Source organism: Lepidochelys olivacea, assembly GCF_965140295.1.
Source record: "Lepidochelys olivacea isolate rLepOli2 genome assembly, chromosome: 1".
Taxonomy (NCBI): Eukaryota; Metazoa; Chordata; order Testudines; family Cheloniidae; genus Lepidochelys; species Lepidochelys olivacea.
Window position 1 is genome coordinate 49,083,840 of NC_140411.1, and position 20,775 is coordinate 49,104,614.

General features: G+C 40.9%; 1 protein-coding gene across 2 annotated transcripts in view; it reads right to left on the reverse strand.

Annotated features, from left to right (window-relative positions):
• HSPH1 (heat shock protein family H (Hsp110) member 1) overlaps positions 1-20,562 on the reverse strand; it is a 31,669-nt gene extending 11,107 nt beyond the window's left edge. Inside the window, exons 1-10 of one of the 2 annotated variants that reach the window (XM_084628566.1) lie at positions 20,266-20,562; positions 18,598-18,655; positions 15,428-15,568; positions 10,875-10,997; positions 9,868-9,967; positions 7,831-7,964; positions 6,768-7,012; positions 4,980-5,208; positions 2,992-3,098; positions 1,245-1,378 (exon numbers count right to left, since the gene is read on the reverse strand). In XM_084628566.1, the coding sequence (XP_084484692.1) occupies positions 1,245-1,378; positions 2,992-3,098; positions 4,980-5,208; positions 6,768-7,012; positions 7,831-7,964; positions 9,868-9,967; positions 10,875-10,997; positions 15,428-15,568; positions 18,598-18,655; positions 20,266-20,372 (1,378 nt within the window). In that variant the 5' untranslated portion in view covers positions 20,373-20,562. Of the gene's footprint in view, positions 1-1,244; positions 1,379-2,991; positions 3,099-4,979; positions 5,209-6,767; positions 7,013-7,830; positions 7,965-9,867; positions 9,968-10,874; positions 10,998-15,427; positions 15,569-18,597; positions 18,656-19,546; positions 19,713-20,265 lie in introns of those variants that run through there. The other variant, XM_084628567.1, reaches the window with a different exon arrangement.
• Between the last annotated feature and the right edge of the window lie 213 nt (positions 20,563-20,775).

Consider the following 20,775-nt stretch of genomic DNA (forward strand, 5'->3'; position numbering starts at 1 on the left):
ATGGTGCATGATTAATTGCCAGTCAATAAAATGCTATTGTAACCAGCAAATATTGGATTATAGATTTGTCAAATATGTGAAGCTGAAAAAGTGATTTCCCTGCATTCACTTTGCTTAAAGCTGGCAATTGGAGACTTGAATTCAGATTTAGCTAGCACTTTTTTTTTTTTAAGCAGATAAACTGGAGCAAGCTCAGATAGTGTTTTGAGAAGTATTAGGAAATTAAGATATAAGAAAAGGTTAATGCATGTTTCTACTCTGAGAGGTGACTACATACAAATGTCCTCTTCTTAATCAGAAGGTCTGGTCCCTTTGTGTACTGAGTTACGTCTGCTTACTTTACTGACTGAAGTCAGTTCTAAATTCTATTTTGTCTTGCAAAACGAATACAGCTAAGGAGCATGACCTGCATCCTCTTCTGGCTCACACGACACAACTACTAACTCAATTCTGATGAGGAAACTAACTATTGATTGTGTGAACCAGTACCAAACTGACTTTCAAATTCCAGGTAAAGTTTTCAGGGTTGAAGTTAAATCTTTTGACTTGTAAAACTGTACAGATGTTATAAATTACTGTAGACAAACATGAACCCTACAATGCCTTTGTAACAGTCACAACTGTGAATGTTCCATCTAAGGAAAAAAAAAGACAAAGGGAAGACTATTATGTATAAGCATGTAAAGATTATGAGCCCAATTCTCATTAATCAAGGAGACAAGTACATGTTAATAAAATGCAATACAATTTTCTGATTAAATATTAAGGGAATCCCTATAACAGTAAAGCAATGGAACATGTTTCCAAAGGTGGTTTACGGTTTCACTTTCAGTGGAAAATTCAAAGCTTAATTTTTTTTTGTATATAGGGGATGGGTTTAGGGATACTTTAAAATTGAGACTGCAGTGGTGCAAAGTGGAAAACTAGTTTTAAAAAAAGCATTAAGAAATCCCTTGCACTTATAATGGTTTCATTCTAGTCAAGGAACTTGACATAACTGGCAGTCTCTCTTTAGCTTGTGACATGGAAGTGCCTACTAGGGGCTAGGCTAAATGCAAATTCAATTCAAATGTAAATTGGACTGGAAACATAAAAACATATACATAAATCCATGCGTTACAGCTCTATCAAAACAGAATGAGGTGGGTTAACATTATACAATTCCAGTGAAAGTAATGAAGGTATAGTATACCAAGAGATTAGATAGATGGCAAAGTGCCACATTCACCAGGATGATCACTTACCAATCTTTGTTTCAGGATATGGGACACCATTAGGATCAGAATAGAAAGCTTCTAGCTCAAATGGACCTTTCCTGTAGAAGGTGAGAACTTTGGAGAAAGGTGCTGCATGATTTCTGCTGAACACTTCATGAACCCTACAGTTAGGATCAAGCAAAAAGTACTTTAGAACAGTACACGTGCTGAAACAGCTAGGATTTTCCCTTCGAGAAATGTTGGCTCCTTTAACATAAATAGTCCTGAGAAAAAGTTATTTCTGGGAAAGAATCTTTGCTATCAGACATTACAGAGAGACCTACATTCTAAGTTGATAAATGTGAAGCGATTACACATTCCAGCTATTTTAGGGCCTGGTGAATAAGACAGTTTAATCATGTTTGAATAGGATTTGGGAACAGTTTACCAGTAGATGTACAGTACTTGACTTTTCTTCAGATGTGTCCCTCAATTATCTTGACATAACTATTTAAATTCAAAATTGCACTTCTATAATGCCTTTCTGAATCTCAAAAGCTATGTTCCTGCTTACCAGCTAATCTGCTTTGTGGCTCAGTCAAGAGAGACACTATCATTTTTCCTCCCTTGCTCTGACAGGAAGGCTGACAATTATTCATCCAGGATTCTCCTGTGCTCTGGGCTTTCTGTGTCAGTCTGATTACTTCCAGTCTCCAGAAAGTTTAATCTAACAAATCTTTTGTTGAACTCCAGTCTTGGAAACATTGGGGGGGAGGGGAGAGAATTAACTGCCTCACAACTGAGCCACAGAAAACAAGATAGTTGAAAATGGTAATACAGTTTGCCTTCAGAGATTCAGTCTACAACAGAACGAATACTGAGATCTGTACAGCTGCATCCTATGAGATAACACAGATGGACAACAAGAGATTCAAGGCTGAACTAAATGGAACTTTGGGCAAGGATAGACTTTATCATTTTGGAGAACTGGTGTAGAGACTGAGGTGTATATACAGCACTGCTGCAAGCCACATGTGGTAGATTTAACAGAAAATACGGAAGTGTTGACTATTTCAATTGCAAGAATTATAAAACAACAACAACATTCTTTAAAGACTATTATGAGGAGACACTAAAGGATTTTCGTTTTTTTTAAAATATGACTTAGTAGCACATCTTGCCACAATTTTTTTTTTAAAACAGTTACTGAATGTATTCTTATATCAGTATCTTTGATTAATCAAAGAAAAATCCTCTACAAAAGTTCGTTTTAATCAAACAATTAGGATTTCAAACTATTAGGAATATTTTCATCTAGAAAACTGCCCACTAGCCAGTCCACCTTTGAAAGGAATTGGAAAGGTAGAAAATGTGTTCAATGTATGTATTAACATTTACATAGTTCTTGATTAACCTCTCATTTCTGTATTTGTTATCCAATAAGTTTTCTTCTCAAATATGCAAGTCAAATTGGGCCCTGTATACAGGTGGCCACTTTATCTCATAATCGGTACAGTTCACTGACTAAGGAGGTTAATTCTGAGTCTGATTTACAAGCCACTGTTCTTACTTTTGGTGGGGATTAATACAGCATTCATTCAGTTTCACTTGTGCGACAAAAGTACATATTGTTAGCACAGAATCACTACCAAAGCTGTGAACAGCACACCTCAATGGACCTATGAGTTGTTAGATTATTTAGCACTGACCCTTCAAGACAAATGCATAGATGAACTTTATCCTTATATGGCGTAAAACCGAAGTCCAAATGGGAACAATACTTTAAGCTACCTACCCTTCAGTGTCATCTGCTTCAGTGTTCCACATCAGAGATATTGGGAATGGAACTGCATCTGTGACAGAGAATTCTCGCACTTTAAATGCTGGAGAAAGAATTGCACACTAAAAGACAAACAAACAGCTGTTATGATTGGCTATGTGCCTGAATGTTATGCCTTAAAATAAAATAAATATTATAAAAAAAGAGTCCTATACTTTATTGATTGTACCAAAAAAAATTTGGTAAATTAACTGCTTAAGTGAAACCCTGATATGAAGGAAAAAGGAATTATGTTCAAAGAGTGCATGTTCTTTAGGTACAAGGGACCTTCAGTTTAATCCCTTGCACTGTAGCAGAACTGCTAGTTATCCCTAAACCAACCAAAATTACTCCTATCACCTTAGTTCTAACACAGATTAACTAAATTTTTCTTTCAGAGTAACAGCCGCGTTAGTCTGTATTCGCAAAAAGAAAAGGAGTACTTGTGGCACCTTAGAGACTAACCAATTTATTTGAGCATAAGCTTTCATGAGCTACAGCTCACTTCATCGGATGCATACTGTGGAAAATACAGAAGATGTTTTTATACACACAGACCATGAAAAAATGGGTGTTTATCACTACAAAAGATTTTCTCTCCCCCCAAAACCACTCTCCTGTTGGTAATAGCTTATCTAAAGTGATCATACAGTTTTTCTTGTTGCTTAACGTTACAGTTCTCAGGGGATGCACTTAGTATGTTCCAAAGGAGTAGCAGCATTGCACAGAATGCCATGTGAGCGAGCTGTGCATGTCCAGCAGTAAAGGGGGTTAAGCCCACTACCATTGTTTCTTGTTCTGTGCTTATGGGAGTAGTCAATGGATGTTCAAGGGCTGTGGTTAGTGAGGTGGAAGACAGGAACAGAACACAAAACAAGGAATGAAAGGAAACAAGGGTGATGGAGGCAGAGAAGGAAAAAAGTTTCAGAGCAAAAGCAATTTACTTTCAGGGTATGTGTACACTGCACATGACTGTGTGTTTGTAGCATGGGTAGTCACATCCCACTCGGGCCAGCTGCCTGAGTAGAAACCCATCAGGGACCCCGAGCATACACTTGGGCTGCAAGCCCATGCCACCACATCTTCACTACTAGCTAGCGCCCTTAACAATAGATTAAGGGTAGCATGGGTATGCCTACCTGTGCTACTTCATACCTTCACTTGCAGTGTAGACATACTGTAAGAGATAAACAATCTACTTTCAAAGTCAAGTAAATATGGATTGCGGGAAGAGCAGCAATGAGATGTTCTAAGTTAGTGTTACATTTTGTGATTAAGTCCAATACCAGAAAATGTTACACACAAATGTATGTATATGTATGTTCAATGGTAGTACATACAAGCCATCTGAATAAGTTAGGAAACAAAGGAGGCTTTTGCAGCCTTTGATGGATAATGCTAAATCCTTCGTGCCAGAGGTGATCCTCCTATATTTCTGAAGAGTTTTGCTTCTGGAATGCACCTAATTGTAAATGTTTTCTAAACCAGTATAGCAGAGAATATCCTGAACCCCCTACAAAGGCCTACTGTCTTTTTGCTGATTACTTTGTATTGTCTAGACTGGTCAATGACCATGGCCTTACCCCGTCTACACCTGGCAGGGAGGCTTTGAATGAAGCCTAAGCCCTCTCAGCAGCACCCCCCCAGGACTGACTGGAAGAGAGGTGAAGTGGAGAGAGAGAATAAGGTGTATGACAAGAGCACTGGGAGTCTGGGAAAAAAATGGCAATGGCTCCACAGGCTCAAGCCAGGTAAAGTGCAGTGACTAGTTACAGTTTAGTCAAATCAGTAAGTATGTAAAATTAAAGTGAAAGAGCTTTTTAAGCATGTCACTGTTTCAGCACAAAGTATATGTTCCATTGCCCGCTTTAAGAGTGCCACTTTTACCATCTGCCATAACTACATGGTCAATTCTCCAAAGGAAGTACTTTCAGAAGACTTAAGTGGTACTGTGAATACTGTACCTGTAGAGCACAGCCTCTTGCAACAGCTTCATCTGCATTCAGTGTTGTGCTGACATCTTTGCCAAAGAACTTTGCAATTTTCTCTTTAACAGCTGGAATGCGTGTAGCTCCACCAACAATCTCAACAGCATTCACATCTTCCACTTTAAACTGAGTTTGTTCCATTAATGAATGGAGGGGCCCCTCTATCCTTTGTAGGAGCTCAGCACATAATTCTTCAAACTGGGATCTAGGAAAATTAGACAAAAGCCACAGTTAAAAACAGTTTTGCCTTAGCAGGTTTTGTTAGGAACTGTTTAAAACTGCATAGTTCATAAAGCTTTTTTGCTGAAACAAGCCACCATGAACAGATCTTAAAGCTGTTTAGTATTTTTAAAGTTAGTGAATTTAGTGTTTGCAAATGTGCCAAACTCAAGTGATGTCCACACAGGCTAACAACACTATAAACAGATACCATGCAAATTTCCCCACATTTCTGTCAACACAGCTCAACTTGTGCCTCTAGTTTCTAGGGCTAAACACCAAATATCCACCTGAGATAGTTACTTTTGGTCAGTAGTGATTGAGAATGAATGTAAATTAGTAAAGCAGTCTGTATGACAATCAGTCAGCCAGTCGCCTGTATAGCATTATTCTGCCCTCCAGTTCTATCATGGGGTGCATTACAGTATTTGCAGATAAAGCAATAAAGCTCCTTTTATCACCAAGGTTGAGCTCGTCAAAGAGGTATAGGGGATTTAGTTTTAATTAAGGGTGTGTAGCCAACTTCCCTGCCCTGCTTTGAAAGTGTCCACCCATGCTTGTAAGTTAATGTCTTTCTGTATAAGTGGAGAGTTTCTATGTTTCTACAGATGAAGAGTGCAACTGTGTTACTTTAATTATTTGCTTCAGTCTCTCAACCAGCAATGAGAATTAACTGCATGTACAACATCTCTACACATGAACACTTAGATGAATTTATACCCCACTTTAAACCCATATTTTTCTCTAAAAGGAGGCAGCCAGTCAGTGAGAGATTTTACACCTTTGGATTCTTTGTGTAGTTTGAGTGTTTTCTTTCTCTCCATACATTTTTAATAGAAATCTTTTGAATTTGGGCTCTCAAACAAACACAAAAAACTTGGCACAAAAGTGAATCCTGAGTAGATCTGGTGTACGAGGCAGGTTATTTATTTATTTTTTTAAAAAAGGTTAGATTTAGGGTAATTTTTAGCTATTTTTCACATCATAATGGACAGTTTGTGTGCTGTGCAAACAAACAACTGTAAGTAGAGGAATAGAGGGTATGCACATTAGGTGGGTTAACTTTTTATTTCCTTACTTTCATGGATTTGTATCAGGTATGTTGCATGTTGCAAAATTAATTGCTTCAAACTACGAAGTATTTTGTGTATTAAGTCTAGCAGGTTTACTTCTAGACCCAACATGATAGTGCCTTGTACCTAAAAATGAAGGCATTTCAGATTAGGCGTATAGGCAAGCCCTGCAACATCAGTGTTTAACACTGTACATTTGTTTCATGCATATGGACATCACACACATTATGTAATTGAGTCTGAACTATTCCAGCATCACAAAAAAGCTGGAAGTATTCACAACAAAGATTAGATTTATAAGTGGCCAGGATGGGCCACTGTTTCAAAGATACTCCATGTTTAATAAACAGTACTACATGTACTCTAAGTATAGATGGTCCCTTTTCTATTAAGACTGTGGAAACGAAGAATCCCATCCCCTGAGGTTTTGCTTTAAACAGTGTTCCCTCATTTTCCTTTAGCTCTTATTCACCTGTTCATCTTTCCAGCCACATCTCTATCATTCATAAAGCACTCAATGTTAAGTGGGATGTCCGTGCTGTTAGAGCTCATTAGCTTCTTCAGTTTCTCACACTCCTGATACAGACGAAGAAGAGCTCGAATTTTTGATTTCGGATCCAGTTTATACTTTGCTTTTATTTCCACACAAAAGTGATCCACTAACTTTTCATCAAAGTTTCTCCCCCCTAGGAAGGGATCAAAGGCTGTGCCAAGCACCTAGTTTGACAGAGAAAATAGTTTAGTGTTACATTTGACAATCAGACATTACACTGGACTTCCACCTATACCAGCAGGACTTTTTTTAAAAACAAAGATGCCACCACATAGGCTTATTTCTTCCAATGTGTAGGTTTAAAGATTTAGTAAGGTGTATTAGCATAAGTTGGTCTGTACACCTGTAAGTTAGACGCTTGCCTTAAAAACAAAGAAAAAGCCCATAGTCTTTCTAGACTGGGTGACAGTCCAGTGTCATCAGGGCCTTAGTCCACACACACTTCAAATGGCTTACTACAATCTCAAATGACTGTACTCTGATTACAAGAAGTCAATCAATTTACAGCTTCAGTGTAAGGAGCCAATATTAATGGTGCTAAAATCCTTAATGTTTGTGTCCATCCTATCACTTTCCACACATTAAATAAATACTTCCAAAAATGAAGCTGCAAGTTGTATATTTTAGTAGTCTTTACATATACTGCCACTAAGAGCTTTTCTTTTTTAAATGTGGTCAGCAAGTTCAAGAGGTGTAATTGCTTTAGTTGTTTCAGTGTACTGTTACAACTATTTCACATGTTTATATTAGAACAGTTTTCAGGTCACTTGAGTCCCATCTCCCCTGCAAAAAAATTAATTCACAATCTAGAGCTACACCTGCTGATCAATATGAAGAGATGTAAGGTGTTGTACAGCCAAGTTCTGTTCGGTCATCATTTCAATTCAAGCACATTTTAGTGGTACAGTTTTCCCCCCTTTTTTCTTGACTAAACTTTACATGGCCCACGGAGTAACACAAAAATGGATTATCAGCTGACTACCTTTAGTTTACCCTTGTTAAAAGCACAGGCTGATACTTGAAATGCAGAATGTCCCATGTCAACAAACACCACTATCCGTGGCTTCTCTTCTGGAGCTGGAAGGTCTTGTTTATAAATTCCATAGTTAAGAGCCACTGTAAAGCAAGAAGCATCAAATGTTATCTGCACAATCACTAGTGGATCTCCATTTAGTGCATCATTCAGCTCATCATTTTTGTAATGGTACACAGAGACAAAAGGCAGGTTCCAACTAAAATGTTTACATATATACATTGCTATACATACTTCCTAGCACTAATACTTTATATTACATCTACCAATGAATTTTCTGAGCCCCGAGCACATCAGCAAAAGTTGATTAAATATGTATATGGATGTCGACATCCAGTTACACTGATAGTGGTTTTATATCCTTGAACAAAAAATTCTAACTGATCGCATATATTACGAAAAAGTTCCTCATACAGGCAACTTACTGAACAATTTATCACTATGATGCTTCTTGCACATTCCTCTGAAGAGACAGGATGCTGGACTAGATGGACCATTGGTCTATACTGCTAGGGCAACTCCTATCCTCAAATGTGTGAGTGAGGGGGAAGTTAACTACAGTAGAGTAGAACCTCAGAGTTACGAACACCGGAGATACAAACTGACTGGTCAATCGCATACCACATTTGGAACCAGAAGAATGCAAACAGGCAGTGGCAGAGACAAAAAAAAAAACAAAAACAAATACAGTACAGTACTGTGTTAAATATAAACTACTAAAAAAATAAAGGGAAAGTATAAAAAATGTGACAAGGTAAGGAAACTGTTTCTGTGCTTGTTTCCATTTAAATTAAGATGCTTAAAAGCAGCATTTTTCTTTTGCACAGTAAAATTTCAAAGCTGTATTAAGTCAATGTTCAGTTGTAAACTTTTGAAAGAACCACCATAATGTTTTGTTCATCGTTTCAAACATTTCAAAGTTACGAACAACCTTCCCACCGGAGGTGTCTAACTCTGAGGTTCTACTGTATTCCTATTAAGTCACCTTAGGAAGCAAAGCTCTCTTTTTACCATCTTCACAACACCTCATGACAGGAGTTTTATAGATCAAGAAAAAAAGGGCACAAGTGTTGTAAACCAATTCTGCTTTTAGTGACTGGTCTATTTTTAGCAATTCTTTGTTTCTTAGTTTGAAGTTATTTCAGTACAACTTTACCCCGATATAACGCGACCCGATATAATGCGGCTTCGCATACAATGTGGTAAAGCTCCAACACGCTGCTCTGAGCAGCATGTTAAGGGTGCTGGGCCGAGGGGTTGGATAAGGGGCAGAGGGTCTTGGCTGTGGTCAGGAGCTCCCCCCAGAGTCTGTGAGGCAGGAGCTGTGGGGGGGCACTTTTGGCACCCCGCAGTCCCAGGAGCAGCCCGCTCTGCTTCCCTGGCCCGGCCCCAGCTGTGTCGCTCAGGGGAGGGGGCTAGGGGGAAGCAATCCCCCCGCTCTCACCGGCAGCAGCAGAAGCGGAGCAGCCCAGTCCCAGCCCGCTCTACTCTGCCAGCTTCCAGCCACGGCGCTCCACTTCCCGCTGCAGGTGAGTGCGGGACATTTCCCCAAACCCCCCGACCCCAGCACAACATGGCTGGGGCAAGGAAAGCGGAGTGGGCTCGGGCCACGTCACTCTGCTTCCCGCCGTGGGTGAGTACAGGGGGCATCCTTTCCCCAACCTCCCCACACTCACCAGCGATGGGAAGCGGAGCACCGCGGCTGGGAGCTGGTGGAGTGGAGCGGGCTGGGGCTGTGTTGCTCCGCTTCCTGTTGCTGCGGGTGAGTGCCTGTAAGGGGTCGGGGTGGTGTGGAGCAGTCAGGGGACGGGGGGGGTCTCTGGAGGGAGTAGTCAGGGAACAAGGAACGGGGGGGGCCAAAGCAAGTTTGATATAACGCAGTGAGATTATTGGTCTCCTGATGACTGCGTTATATCGGGGTAGAGGTGTATCTAAATGGATCGCCATTAAACATACACTTGCTGGAATAGGTTTCCTTTGCTTTACCTGCTGTCATGTCATTCATCAGTCTCAGACAGTTCAGGCCAACAATCTGAGCAGCATCTAGGACAGACCTCCTTTCAGCATCAGTGAAAAATGATGGAACCTGAAGAAATCATGTGGGAACAGAATAAACGTTAGAAAGCCAGACTTTCAACACAAACATTTGTTTGAAATCCTACCCATTCATCATCCCCAAAAGGAGATATCTGCCACTGTATCTAGCCACTGCAAGATTTTAGCCCAAAATAAAGTTAGTTACTTAAGACCCTGATTCAGGATGGTACTTAGTAGTCCCATTGAAGCCAATGATTAAATACTGTGCTGAACTGGGCCTAAAAGCACATGCAACACCAAACAGTAAAGTAGAATATTTTGAGGAGAGGCATAACGTAGATGAATCAAGCCTAAATTAATTTTTGACAAGAAGTAGTCACTTTGATGTTAACATTAAATGCAGCGTACTGCCAAAAATTTTTAGTTTAAATTCTTTGCAATACTTGAAAACCAAAGGAAATTTTCCCAGTGATACGGTGGTGCCCACTGGCAGATCACTTAAAATAAATATTTAATAGCTTGATATATTGTGCAGCTTGACAGAGTACTCACAATATTTCTGTCTAGGTATTTTAGCTTGTTCGTCTCCATGGTATCTGAGCAACTGTTCAGCACTTAATGTAACACCCCCTATTGTCTTTTTCCTAATTACAATGCTTTTCAAATCTATTTTACTTTAGCATAAAGGCAGTATATTAATATGAAGTAATAAATCTGTACTTTTAATATTGGCGGTTTATAGCTTCCATTGCTTTATAACAAGCTCATATATAGAATACACATATTCCTTTTTAGAAGAAGGAAAACGTTAAATCTGATATGTACAATGTTATCCTAAGCATACAAGTACTTGAGCTGAACAGCTTCTTAAAAAGTTATTTAAACTAGAAATCTTCAGTGATTACAACTAGGGAGATTGATATTTCTATTGGTCCAGTGTAAATAGAATTACTTACAGAAATAACACAGTCTGTTACTGGCTTTTTTAGGTTAGTCTCAGCAGTCTCCTTCAACTTAGTCAACAGCATAGCTGTTATCTGTTCCACACTAAAGAAATGTTCCTCACCCATGTACATCACCTGTATAGCAAAAAAAAAAAAAAAAAAAGGACATTTCATTTTAATTGCAGAAAAGCAGAGTTCCACTTAATAGTTCTGAATGCTCTGCTGACCAACAACCCTTCCCTCCAATCTTAATGCACTCACCCAACTCATTATACAGTTACAATTGAGAATTCAACCCCCCCAGAGTTTGCAGATAATGTCATTCTGTTTCTACACACTCAGCTCTGGTCTACACTAGGAGTTGAGCTCAAATTTAGCATTAGATTTAGGTTAAATCGATTTAACCCTGCACCCGTCCACAAGACGAAGCCCTTTTTCCCCTGATTTAAAGGGCTCTTAAAATCAATTTCCTTACTGCACCCCTGACAAGGGGATTAGCACTGAAATTGGCTTTGCCTGGTCGAATTTGGGGTACTGTAGACGCAATTAGACAGTATTGGCCTCCTGGAGCTATCCCAGAGTGCTGCATTTGACTGCTCTGGACAGCACTCTCAACTCAGATGCACTGGCCAGGTAGACAGGAAAAGGCCCGCGAACTTTTGAATTTCATTTCCTGTTTGGCCAGCATGGCAAACTGCAGGTGAGTGCAGAGCTCATCAGCAGAGGTGACCATGATGGAGTCCCAGAATCACAAGAGAGCTCCAGCATGGACCGAACGGGAGGTACGGGATCTGATCGCTGTATGGGGAGAGGAATCCGTGCTATCAGAACTCTGTTCTAGTTTTCGAAATGCCAAAACATTTGTCAAAATCTCCCTGGGCATGAAGGACAGGGGCCATAACAGGGACCCGAAGCAGTGCTGCGTGAAACTTAAGGAGCTGAGGCAAGCCTACCAGAAAACCAGAGAGGCAAACGGCCACTCCGGGTCAGAGCCCAAAACATGCCACTTCTATGATGAGCTGCATGCCATTTTAGGGGGTTCAGCCACCACTACCCCAGCTGTGTTGTTTGACTCCTTCAATGGAGATGGAGGCAACACGGAAGCAGGTTTTGGGGACAAGGAAGATGATGAGGCTGTAGATAGCTCACAGCAAGCAAGCGGAGAAACCGGTTGTCCCGACAGCCAGGAATTGTTTCTCACCTGGGACCTGGAGCCAGTACCCCCGGAGCCCACCAGGCGGAGAAGGGAGCTCTGGTGAGTGTACCTTTTTAAATAGTATACATGGTTTAAAAGCAAGTGTGTTTAATGATTAATTTGCCCTGGCATTCGCGGTCAGTACAGCTACTGGAAAAGTCTGTTAACGTGTCTGGGGATGGAGCGGAAATCCTCCAGGGACATCTCCATAAAGCTCTCCTGGATGTAATCCCAAAGCCTTTGCAAAAGGTTTCTGGGGAGGGCAGCCTTATTCCGTCCACCATGGTCAGTAGCACTTTACCACTCCAGGCCAGTAGCACGTACTCGGGAATCATTGCTGGCGTTCAAACAACATCCGTTCTTTCTCTCTCTGTGTTATCCTCAGGAGAGTGATATCATTCATGGTCACCTGGTTGAAATAGGGTGCTTTTCTTAAGGGGACATTCAGAGGTCAGGACATCCCGGTTTCTTGTTTTGATCCACTCCATCTATCGTTTACATCTTTGGCTGGCAGCAGACTGTGCAGTAGGACTGCTAGCCATCCTCATCTCCTGGCTGCTCGGCAGAAGATGGTGCAATAGGACTGCTGGCAGGACTAAAGAGAATGACCTGGTCGAGTCATCCCTATTTTAGTCCCTGTGCCCATGTCTGCCCAGGCACTCCTGACCCACCTTACCGAGGCAGCCAGGAGCACCTCGGACATGACGACGATGGCTATCAGGCCTATTGCACCGTCTGCTGCCACAAGGCAATAGGTTGCTGCTGTGTAGCAATGCAGTATCGCGTCTGCCAGCACCCAGGAGACGTACGGTGACAGTGAGCTGAGTGGCCTCCATGCTTGCCGTGGTATGGCATCTGGACAGGTAACTCAGGAAAAAAGGCACAAAACAATTGTCTGCCGTTGTTTTCACAAAGGGAGGGAGGGCCTGACGACATGTACACAGAACCACCTGCGACCATATTTTTGCCCCATTAGGCATTGGGATCTCAACCCAGAATTCCAATGGGTAGCGCAGACTGCGGGAACTGTGGGATAGCTACCCACAGTGCAACGCTCCGGAAGTCAACGCTAGCCTCGGTACTGTGGAAGCACTCCGCCTGAGTTAATGCACTTAGAGCATTTTGTGTGGGGACACACACAATCGACTATATAAAAACTATTTCTAAAAACCGACTTCTATAAATTCGACCTAATTTCGTAGTTTAGACATACCCTCAGTGTCATTGATAAATGAATGAATTCCCCTGGATAAAGTCACTGGCAGATGACTTACAACTTACACCATTATCTGAATTGCTGTAAGTGTCAATTAGTAAGGCTAGCACACAGTAATGAATCACTATGCCAGTAAGTTAAAAGTGGCCAGCAACTTTTAAATTGCTCAACTTTTTAATTGCTTTTTAAATTGCAGAAGAGGTAAGAAATTATCTACCACAAAACATTCAGTTAAGAAGAGTTCTTCACAGCAGTATTAAAAACATTTACTGAAGAGCTTCTAAACTATTTCATAAAAGAGTTTCCCAAAAGATCACTATGCTCAAAACCTAAGATTTGTGTTGTGTGTCTTGGTAGCCAAAACAGCCTGCACTTCAATAGTTCAAGTTATATCCAGGAATCAAATAATATAAACAAGCTTAAAAGACAAAGTTAAACAAGCCTTTACTCTCATATTGCTTCCTTCCTATAGGCATCTTTGCAAACTAAAATGGTTGGGAAGGGAAAATCAGTAATAAATCACTGTAAAATCAGTTTTAAATTACCTCTGTATATCCCTTCCTTTGTGTATTCGCCTTTTTGTTATCTATTCTATAGTTTAAAAAAGGTGTAAAGCAGAATGCTTTGCAAGAGATCCTCTTGTGGACTCCAGACATGGCAATCCCCTACTGCTTTGTTCTCAAAACATTTTTCTCCAAGGACAAGAAAAAGCTCCATACAGATTGAGAAAAAATTGACAGTGACCATCACAGTACTGTCTCTCTTAATACCAAATTTATCTAACTCGTATGTGTGTTAAAGAAAGCTACTTAAACTCACTTAAGATTAAAGAGACACCAAACAAAGTATCTACCATTGTTACAACTCACTTCAGATAACTATGGATGGATGAAGAAAAAGTCTCTTTGCAGTCTATTTTGTGCATTGCTCACATTTGTGCGGATCTTTCACAGAGCACTGAGGGAGAGGGTTTTTTTTGGGGGGGGGTGGGCGGGAGTTATTAAAGAAACGGAATTGTGACTACAAAAAATCACACTAATTGGTTGTGGAATCTATGGGGCAGGTTTAGTAAGTGAATCTATTTTTAGTTCTTTTAAAAACTGACAAAATTCAGATTAAAACCATGGGATACTGTTTCGATCCTCCCATGTACCAGCAAAAAAGTCCAATCTAGAGGTAGATAAGGACCACTTGTATGTATGCATGCTTCGTGTAGTTTAATCACATACCCTATCAACTATATGACTTTTTCTTATAGCCTTAGATACACAACACATTGAAACATTCTCATTGGCATAATGGCCACTGTATTTACCTGACAAGCTTCTTCTATGCTAAGTTATCGTCTCTAGGTCTCACTATTACTTTGTTAGTTAGACCTGGTGCACGCTTCAAAGTTTTGCTGGCACACCTATGTCAGTTAGAAGTGTGGGGAATAAAATATAATAAACACCCCTAGCTGACATAGCTCTTCTGGCAAAAGTCCACATGAGGATAGTCATACCAATAAAATGGTCCTTTTGTCAAAATAGCTTATTTTATTTGGGGCATGGTGTATGCTATACAAGAAAAATAAATCTTTTGCGAGTGTTGCATCTCCAGAAGGAGGGCTGGGAGGCATAGCTATAGCATCCTTTCTAGTGGAGACAAGGTTCTAGTCTGCAACAGATGTTGCAGGAACAGTTTGTGTACATTTACTGCAAGTGTCCTTAGGGTCTCTGTCAAGTAATAGTAGAGATTCTAACAAAGTATATAGCATTAACTTGTATTGAGAAACAGTATGCCACCATATAATCAGATTATCACAGTGCATAGGCACAGGGGGAATTAAGAACACCATTTCCCTGATTTCAGTAAAAAGTTATATAATCCTATAATTATCTTAATAGTTTTTCCTGCCAGAATGTGTAGACTTTGCTCACAATTGCCACCAGGGAAGCTCTTGTTTGAGAAAGTATTTATAATGAAAACTTGACTCCACCCTGGAGTAAAAAAGGCTATTCAGTTCAAAAGCCCTTCTGGTACAGAGTAAAGAACAGCTTTTACGGGAATTAATCATGAAAATAAGGGATTTTAATTAAGTGCTAGAAAACAAAACCTTTCCAACACAGCTATAGAAACTAGAAAGCTAGACTGAAAATATGACACCCTTACCTTTATTCCAACACCGCCATTTTTCATTGGAACCAAATCATAACTCAAGCTTTCTTTCTCCTTCTGAATAAAAGGATCATTAAATGCACGGCCATGGAACCTCTTGAAGTTAGATACTGTGTTGTTAGCATGAGTAATTTGCTGCAAGAAAGAAAAAGAAGGTATCTTGAATGCAACACTTAGCCTGCATATTAGTAAAAGAATGGCAGTGCCAGATTGCTAGCCTCTGTTCCTAAACCAGAGACTTGACATCTGACCTCTTTTCTCTAATATTAAATGATGTAGTACTCTAGTTTTATACAGAAATATACTGGTATAAGAGGTGAATGAGCATTGCATTACAGTGTTTACAGTTTAAAGTCTCAAGCTGTTACAATACAGAAAGTCTACACTCAGTCTATGTAACAGTTTAATTTTAACAAGAGCAATAAAAAAAGCCTTTTGTTCTCTACCATCTACTGATAACTTATAGTACCCAGCAAATACCAACAAAACTTCAAAAACAGACTCCAACGAGAGACTGGAGAACTGGAATTAATTTGCAAACTGGACACCATTAACTTAGGCTTGAATAAAGACTGGGAGTGGATGTGTCATTACACAAAGTAAAACTATTTTCCCATGTTTATTTTCCCCCCCTACTGTTCCTCACACGTTCTTGTCAACTGCTGGAAATGGCTCACCTTGATTATCACTACAAAAGGTTTTTTTCCTCTCTTGCTGGTAATAGCTCACCTTACCTGATCACTCTCCTTACAGTGTGTATAGTAACACCCATTGTTTCATGTTCTCTGTGTATATAAAGTCTCCCCACTGTATTTTCCACTGCATGCATCTGATGAAATGAGCTGTAGCTCACAAAAGCTTATGCTCAAATAAATTTGTTAGTCTCTAAGGTGCCACAAGTACTCTTCTTTTTGCAGATACAGACTAACACAGCTGCTACACTGAAACAAATCTAAAGGTAGTAAGTCAAGGGATCAACATATTGATGGAGACTTGTTTTGTTTGGTCACCCCAGCACAGAGGAAAACAAGGGCCTTGGTAGCGTAAAATTAACTATAACAAAGCTCATGAGGAAGGGTACTTGACATCTACTTCTAGATACTTAACCCATAGCTCTATGGTCACTCAAGTTGGAAGCACTTAAACAGCAAAAGTAACTTAGTATGCAATAGGCAACAAAGCAAAAAACTTTAGTGGCTTTTAATGAACTGATTTACAGCTATCTTCATTTAAAAAAAATAGTTAATTTTCAGGTTAACTGTATGTACAATCTGAAGACACTTTTTTAAAGTAATCACATGCCATTAATACTGTAGGATATTTTAGAATATTCCTGCTGTCTTGGCCACAATTAAAGTGCCAAGCCAGTTAGCATGCCACACTTAAACAGCGCTACTACAACATGGTATTCTTCTGAAAACTCAGTAGAACATACAGCAAGTAACAGTGAAAGACCAGAATGAAATAATTAACTATTCCCAAATCCGTCTAGCATTTCATTGAAGATGCACAAAAATTGAAATTTAAGTTGCTGTTAAATAGAAGACCATGTCAAAGTTAAATTAAGATGATTACTTGTTAAAAACCCAAAACCATTCAGGTGTGTAGTTCAAATGGCTGTTACACTCCCTTGTTAGTGAAAATGCAATGCCCAGATTGTCATGGGCCAAGAAGTGCCCATGCTTGCATGGGCAACAATGACCTAAAATTCCACTGTTGTCAGGAAAAGAGACTGTTCACTACTAAGATGTACTTGTATTTTGAAATCCTCAAATCACCCCAAATTTTTAAGTGTTTGTCAAATGGAAAAAATTGGTTCATTTTGTTTTCAAACTGTTAAAACAAAAAAGCATGAAAAATTGAATACATAAGTATGCTTCTGAAGCTATTCCAAAAGCAACTGAAGCCACAAACTGTCCAAGAACAAAAGTCTGTTGTGAATGCATGTTCTCAGATGTAAGTTGAGCGAGAAACTGCTTTGCTTTCAATTTAGCTAAAGCTGCTGGACAGCTTTTAATTGACTGATCTCTTAGTAACACTCCCCACATTAGTCTCTTGAGAATCCAGATAGAAGCCATTTATGTAAGACAACAAATGCTCTGAAGACACCTTTACTTTTTCTCACTACTTTATTGAATTATGTTAATATCTGAATCAGTGACATGGAAATATAGTCTAAAGAAATAAAAATAAAAGTAGTGGTATGAAAGTCCTGATCAAAAAGATCAAAGTTAAATCTCTAGTGAAATATTTGTTCCACAATGTTTTATGTGGCTATTTGTTTTAATTAAATACATTACCATTCCTAGGAATGAATGAAAAACTGCAAAACTCACTATGCAAATCACTTTGTTAGCTTCTGTCTTTGAATCCTGTACTTGCAGATGTATGAGTAGCTTAGGAAAGAGGTTATGATCACTCCTATATTTTCAATCACATCTCCCTGTTTGTTCATAGCTAAACGGAAGACTTTCACAGTTCATGCTCTCTCTCTCTCCATGGAAACCTACCACAGCATCTTTTCCCCTTGACAGATATGAATAGGCCAGTAGAGGAAGCATGCTTGGTCTGCACCTGCAGTACACTAATCTTATTTAGATATAATCAGCCCAAAACATGGCTTTTAGAAGTTTATATCTGAAGTTTTAAACATTGTACATGGTTATTTTAAAAAATGTATTAATGTTTTAGCACTTTAAAAAAATATATTACTGCAGTGAATAAGAGAAAATATTTAACACTTTCTCCTTTTAGAGTAGTTCATTCAAGCAAAGGCCAAAGCTCTTAGTTCATATTTCAGTTTAAGGACACATTCTACATAATTTGTGAAGATGCATTTCTAATGCAAAGAAATTTCCAAAGTAAGCGTGTGTCCTGGTGATTTTATTTTTAAAATTATCAAATAAGGCAGGCATCTAACTAGAAATTATTAACCCAGCAGACAGACGTAGAGTTCTAGCAATGGCATCCTCAGCAGCAAACCTGGAGAGGAGACTGTCGGCATAATGCAGTTCTCTGATTCTGAAATGTTACCTGACAATTAAGATCACAGAATTTTATCTAACTGCAATCAGCTATCTTTTTCATTTGTTCCTTTATTTGGAACATATTTATGTTATTAATTTTACTAGTAGTTGGATTCTCTTTCATAGGCGATAACCTACCTGGTTTTTAGCTGAAACACCAATAGCTCTGTTTTTCGATCCAAATGATACAACTGATCTGAAAAGAGAGAGAGATACTTGTTAACTAAGTATTTTATTTTATTGCAAGCAGAATTTGAGAGTTTGAGCAAGTTAAACTGCTACTCTTGTGGCTTATGCTAATACACGGCATTTAAAAAAAACTGATCAGCAATCTCTCACTCTGAGCCACATACTTTTCTCTATTATATATTGCATGTTTTTATTTTCATACACATGCACAGAAAGTCTCAGCTCCAAAGCATGTTTTGTAAAATTACAACACGTGCTTTGGAGTTGAAACGTTCTGTACTTAGTCTCAGCCCAAGTGTAAATTGTTCTGTACAATTTCAAGAACAAACTTCAACCAAGTTATCTGCATGAAAAGAAACAGATGCTTCTGTCACCATTTTTTTTTTAAATGGTAATTTTTTTTTTTGGTATGGCTAACCTATGAATAGCTGAACTTCTGAGTTCACATGGAGCACTAAGTAATTGTTTCAATGTGGGTTAGAATTTTCTTCAGTGTAAAGCTGAGCAATTACAAAATCAATTTCTGTACAATAAACCTTTAAGTTGTTTAACAGCCTGCTGTACTAAGAGCTTGAACAAGAGAGGCTGCATATCTTCAGTTCCATAGCTGAAGTTTCTTAAAAGGGCATAAACAAAAAATTAAAGCCCAAAGACTATATTAAAGCAAGGCTGCAAATTAAACCACGCATCAGGAAATTTATAATTCTGATTCAAACATGACTTCTCCCAAAATGCACCTAAGAGCCTTCCTGGTTAAAAAAGCTACTACCAAAGCATATGCATAAATATATTTGCAGTGTGAGAGAGTTAACGCTCAGTGAGAATCTTTTCTAATCCTTCAGGGTGGTTAAACATACAAACATTGCATGATAAGTATTTTCATTTAGCTATAAATTACATTCTCGGTGCGTACGTCCAAATCTGTCAAACGTTAGTGCATCTGCTTTGCTGTGGGAACACTCTCCCCCCGCGAAGTTGTCGGTTTCATTTCCGATCACAATACAGCATTATTATTCAGATTTTAAATAGGAAGCCTCTGAAGATTACAGAGCTGTGCAGGTTACATGCAGCTGTTCATATTCCCCGGTGCTTCTCCAGCAGCCGCTTTCCGACCCCTGCTGCTCCAAGAGCCCGCTCCCGACGCGTCCGTGTCACGATCCACCCGCGCCCCGTCTGCCGGGACCACGCTGCCGGGGCTCCGTCCCTCCCCTCACGCCAGGCGGCGGCGGGGCTCCGGCAGGGACTGAGGAGGCGCGGGAGTAACGCGGGCGCGCGGGGTGGAGGGAGCGGGGGAGGCGGCTGCTCTGGGAGCTTCCAGCAAGTTCCGACTCGCGGCGCGGCGCAGCGAGCGCGCCCCCCTCCCCGCCCCAGCGGCACGAGCCGCTTCAGCATCACCGCCCCGGCCGCAGCGTTCACCCTCCCCCGCTCCCGGGCCACACTGGGGCCGGGGCCAGGGATGCTGCCCCGGCCCCGCGACACCCCGCCCGGCTCCCGCTGCAGCCCCGCACGCGGCGCGGGAAGGGCCCGCAGCCCCCGCTCCGGGCGGGACAGCCCGACTCCCCTCGGGGCCCCGGCAGGCCCCCACCCCGGGCTCGGCCGAGCAGCCCCCGCACTCACGGGGTGCATCTGTCGCTGAACTCGTTGGCGACGGTCTCGATGCCCCCGGCCCGGGCCACCGCGATGTAACAGCTCTGCGAGCCCAGGTCGAACCCCACCACGGCCATGGTCCCGCCGGCAGGGGCAGCCCCCGTCCCGCCCGCGCGAGCCTCTCCCCGGACGGCTCCGCCGCAGAGCGCTGGCTCCGGCGCTGCGTTGCTGGCTCTGGCCGCGGGAGGGGGGGAAGCTGGCGCCGCCGCTTTAAATATGACAGCGGGAGAAATTTCCAGAAACTGCGGCAGCGCCTTGCCGGCTCCACGTGCGGCTTCCGCTTCCGCTTTCTCCAGCTTTCTCGAACAATGCTAACCAATGGCGGGCGGAGGAACGCAGTGACGTGTTTCGTTCTCATGACGACCTGGGACGCCGCGCATTCTGCGCCGGCGGCGGCTGTCAGACTGGGAGGAAGCCGGCTGGACAGGAGGGGGCGGGGCCTGGAGGCTGGTAATACGGCGCGTGAGGGGCGGGGGTGTC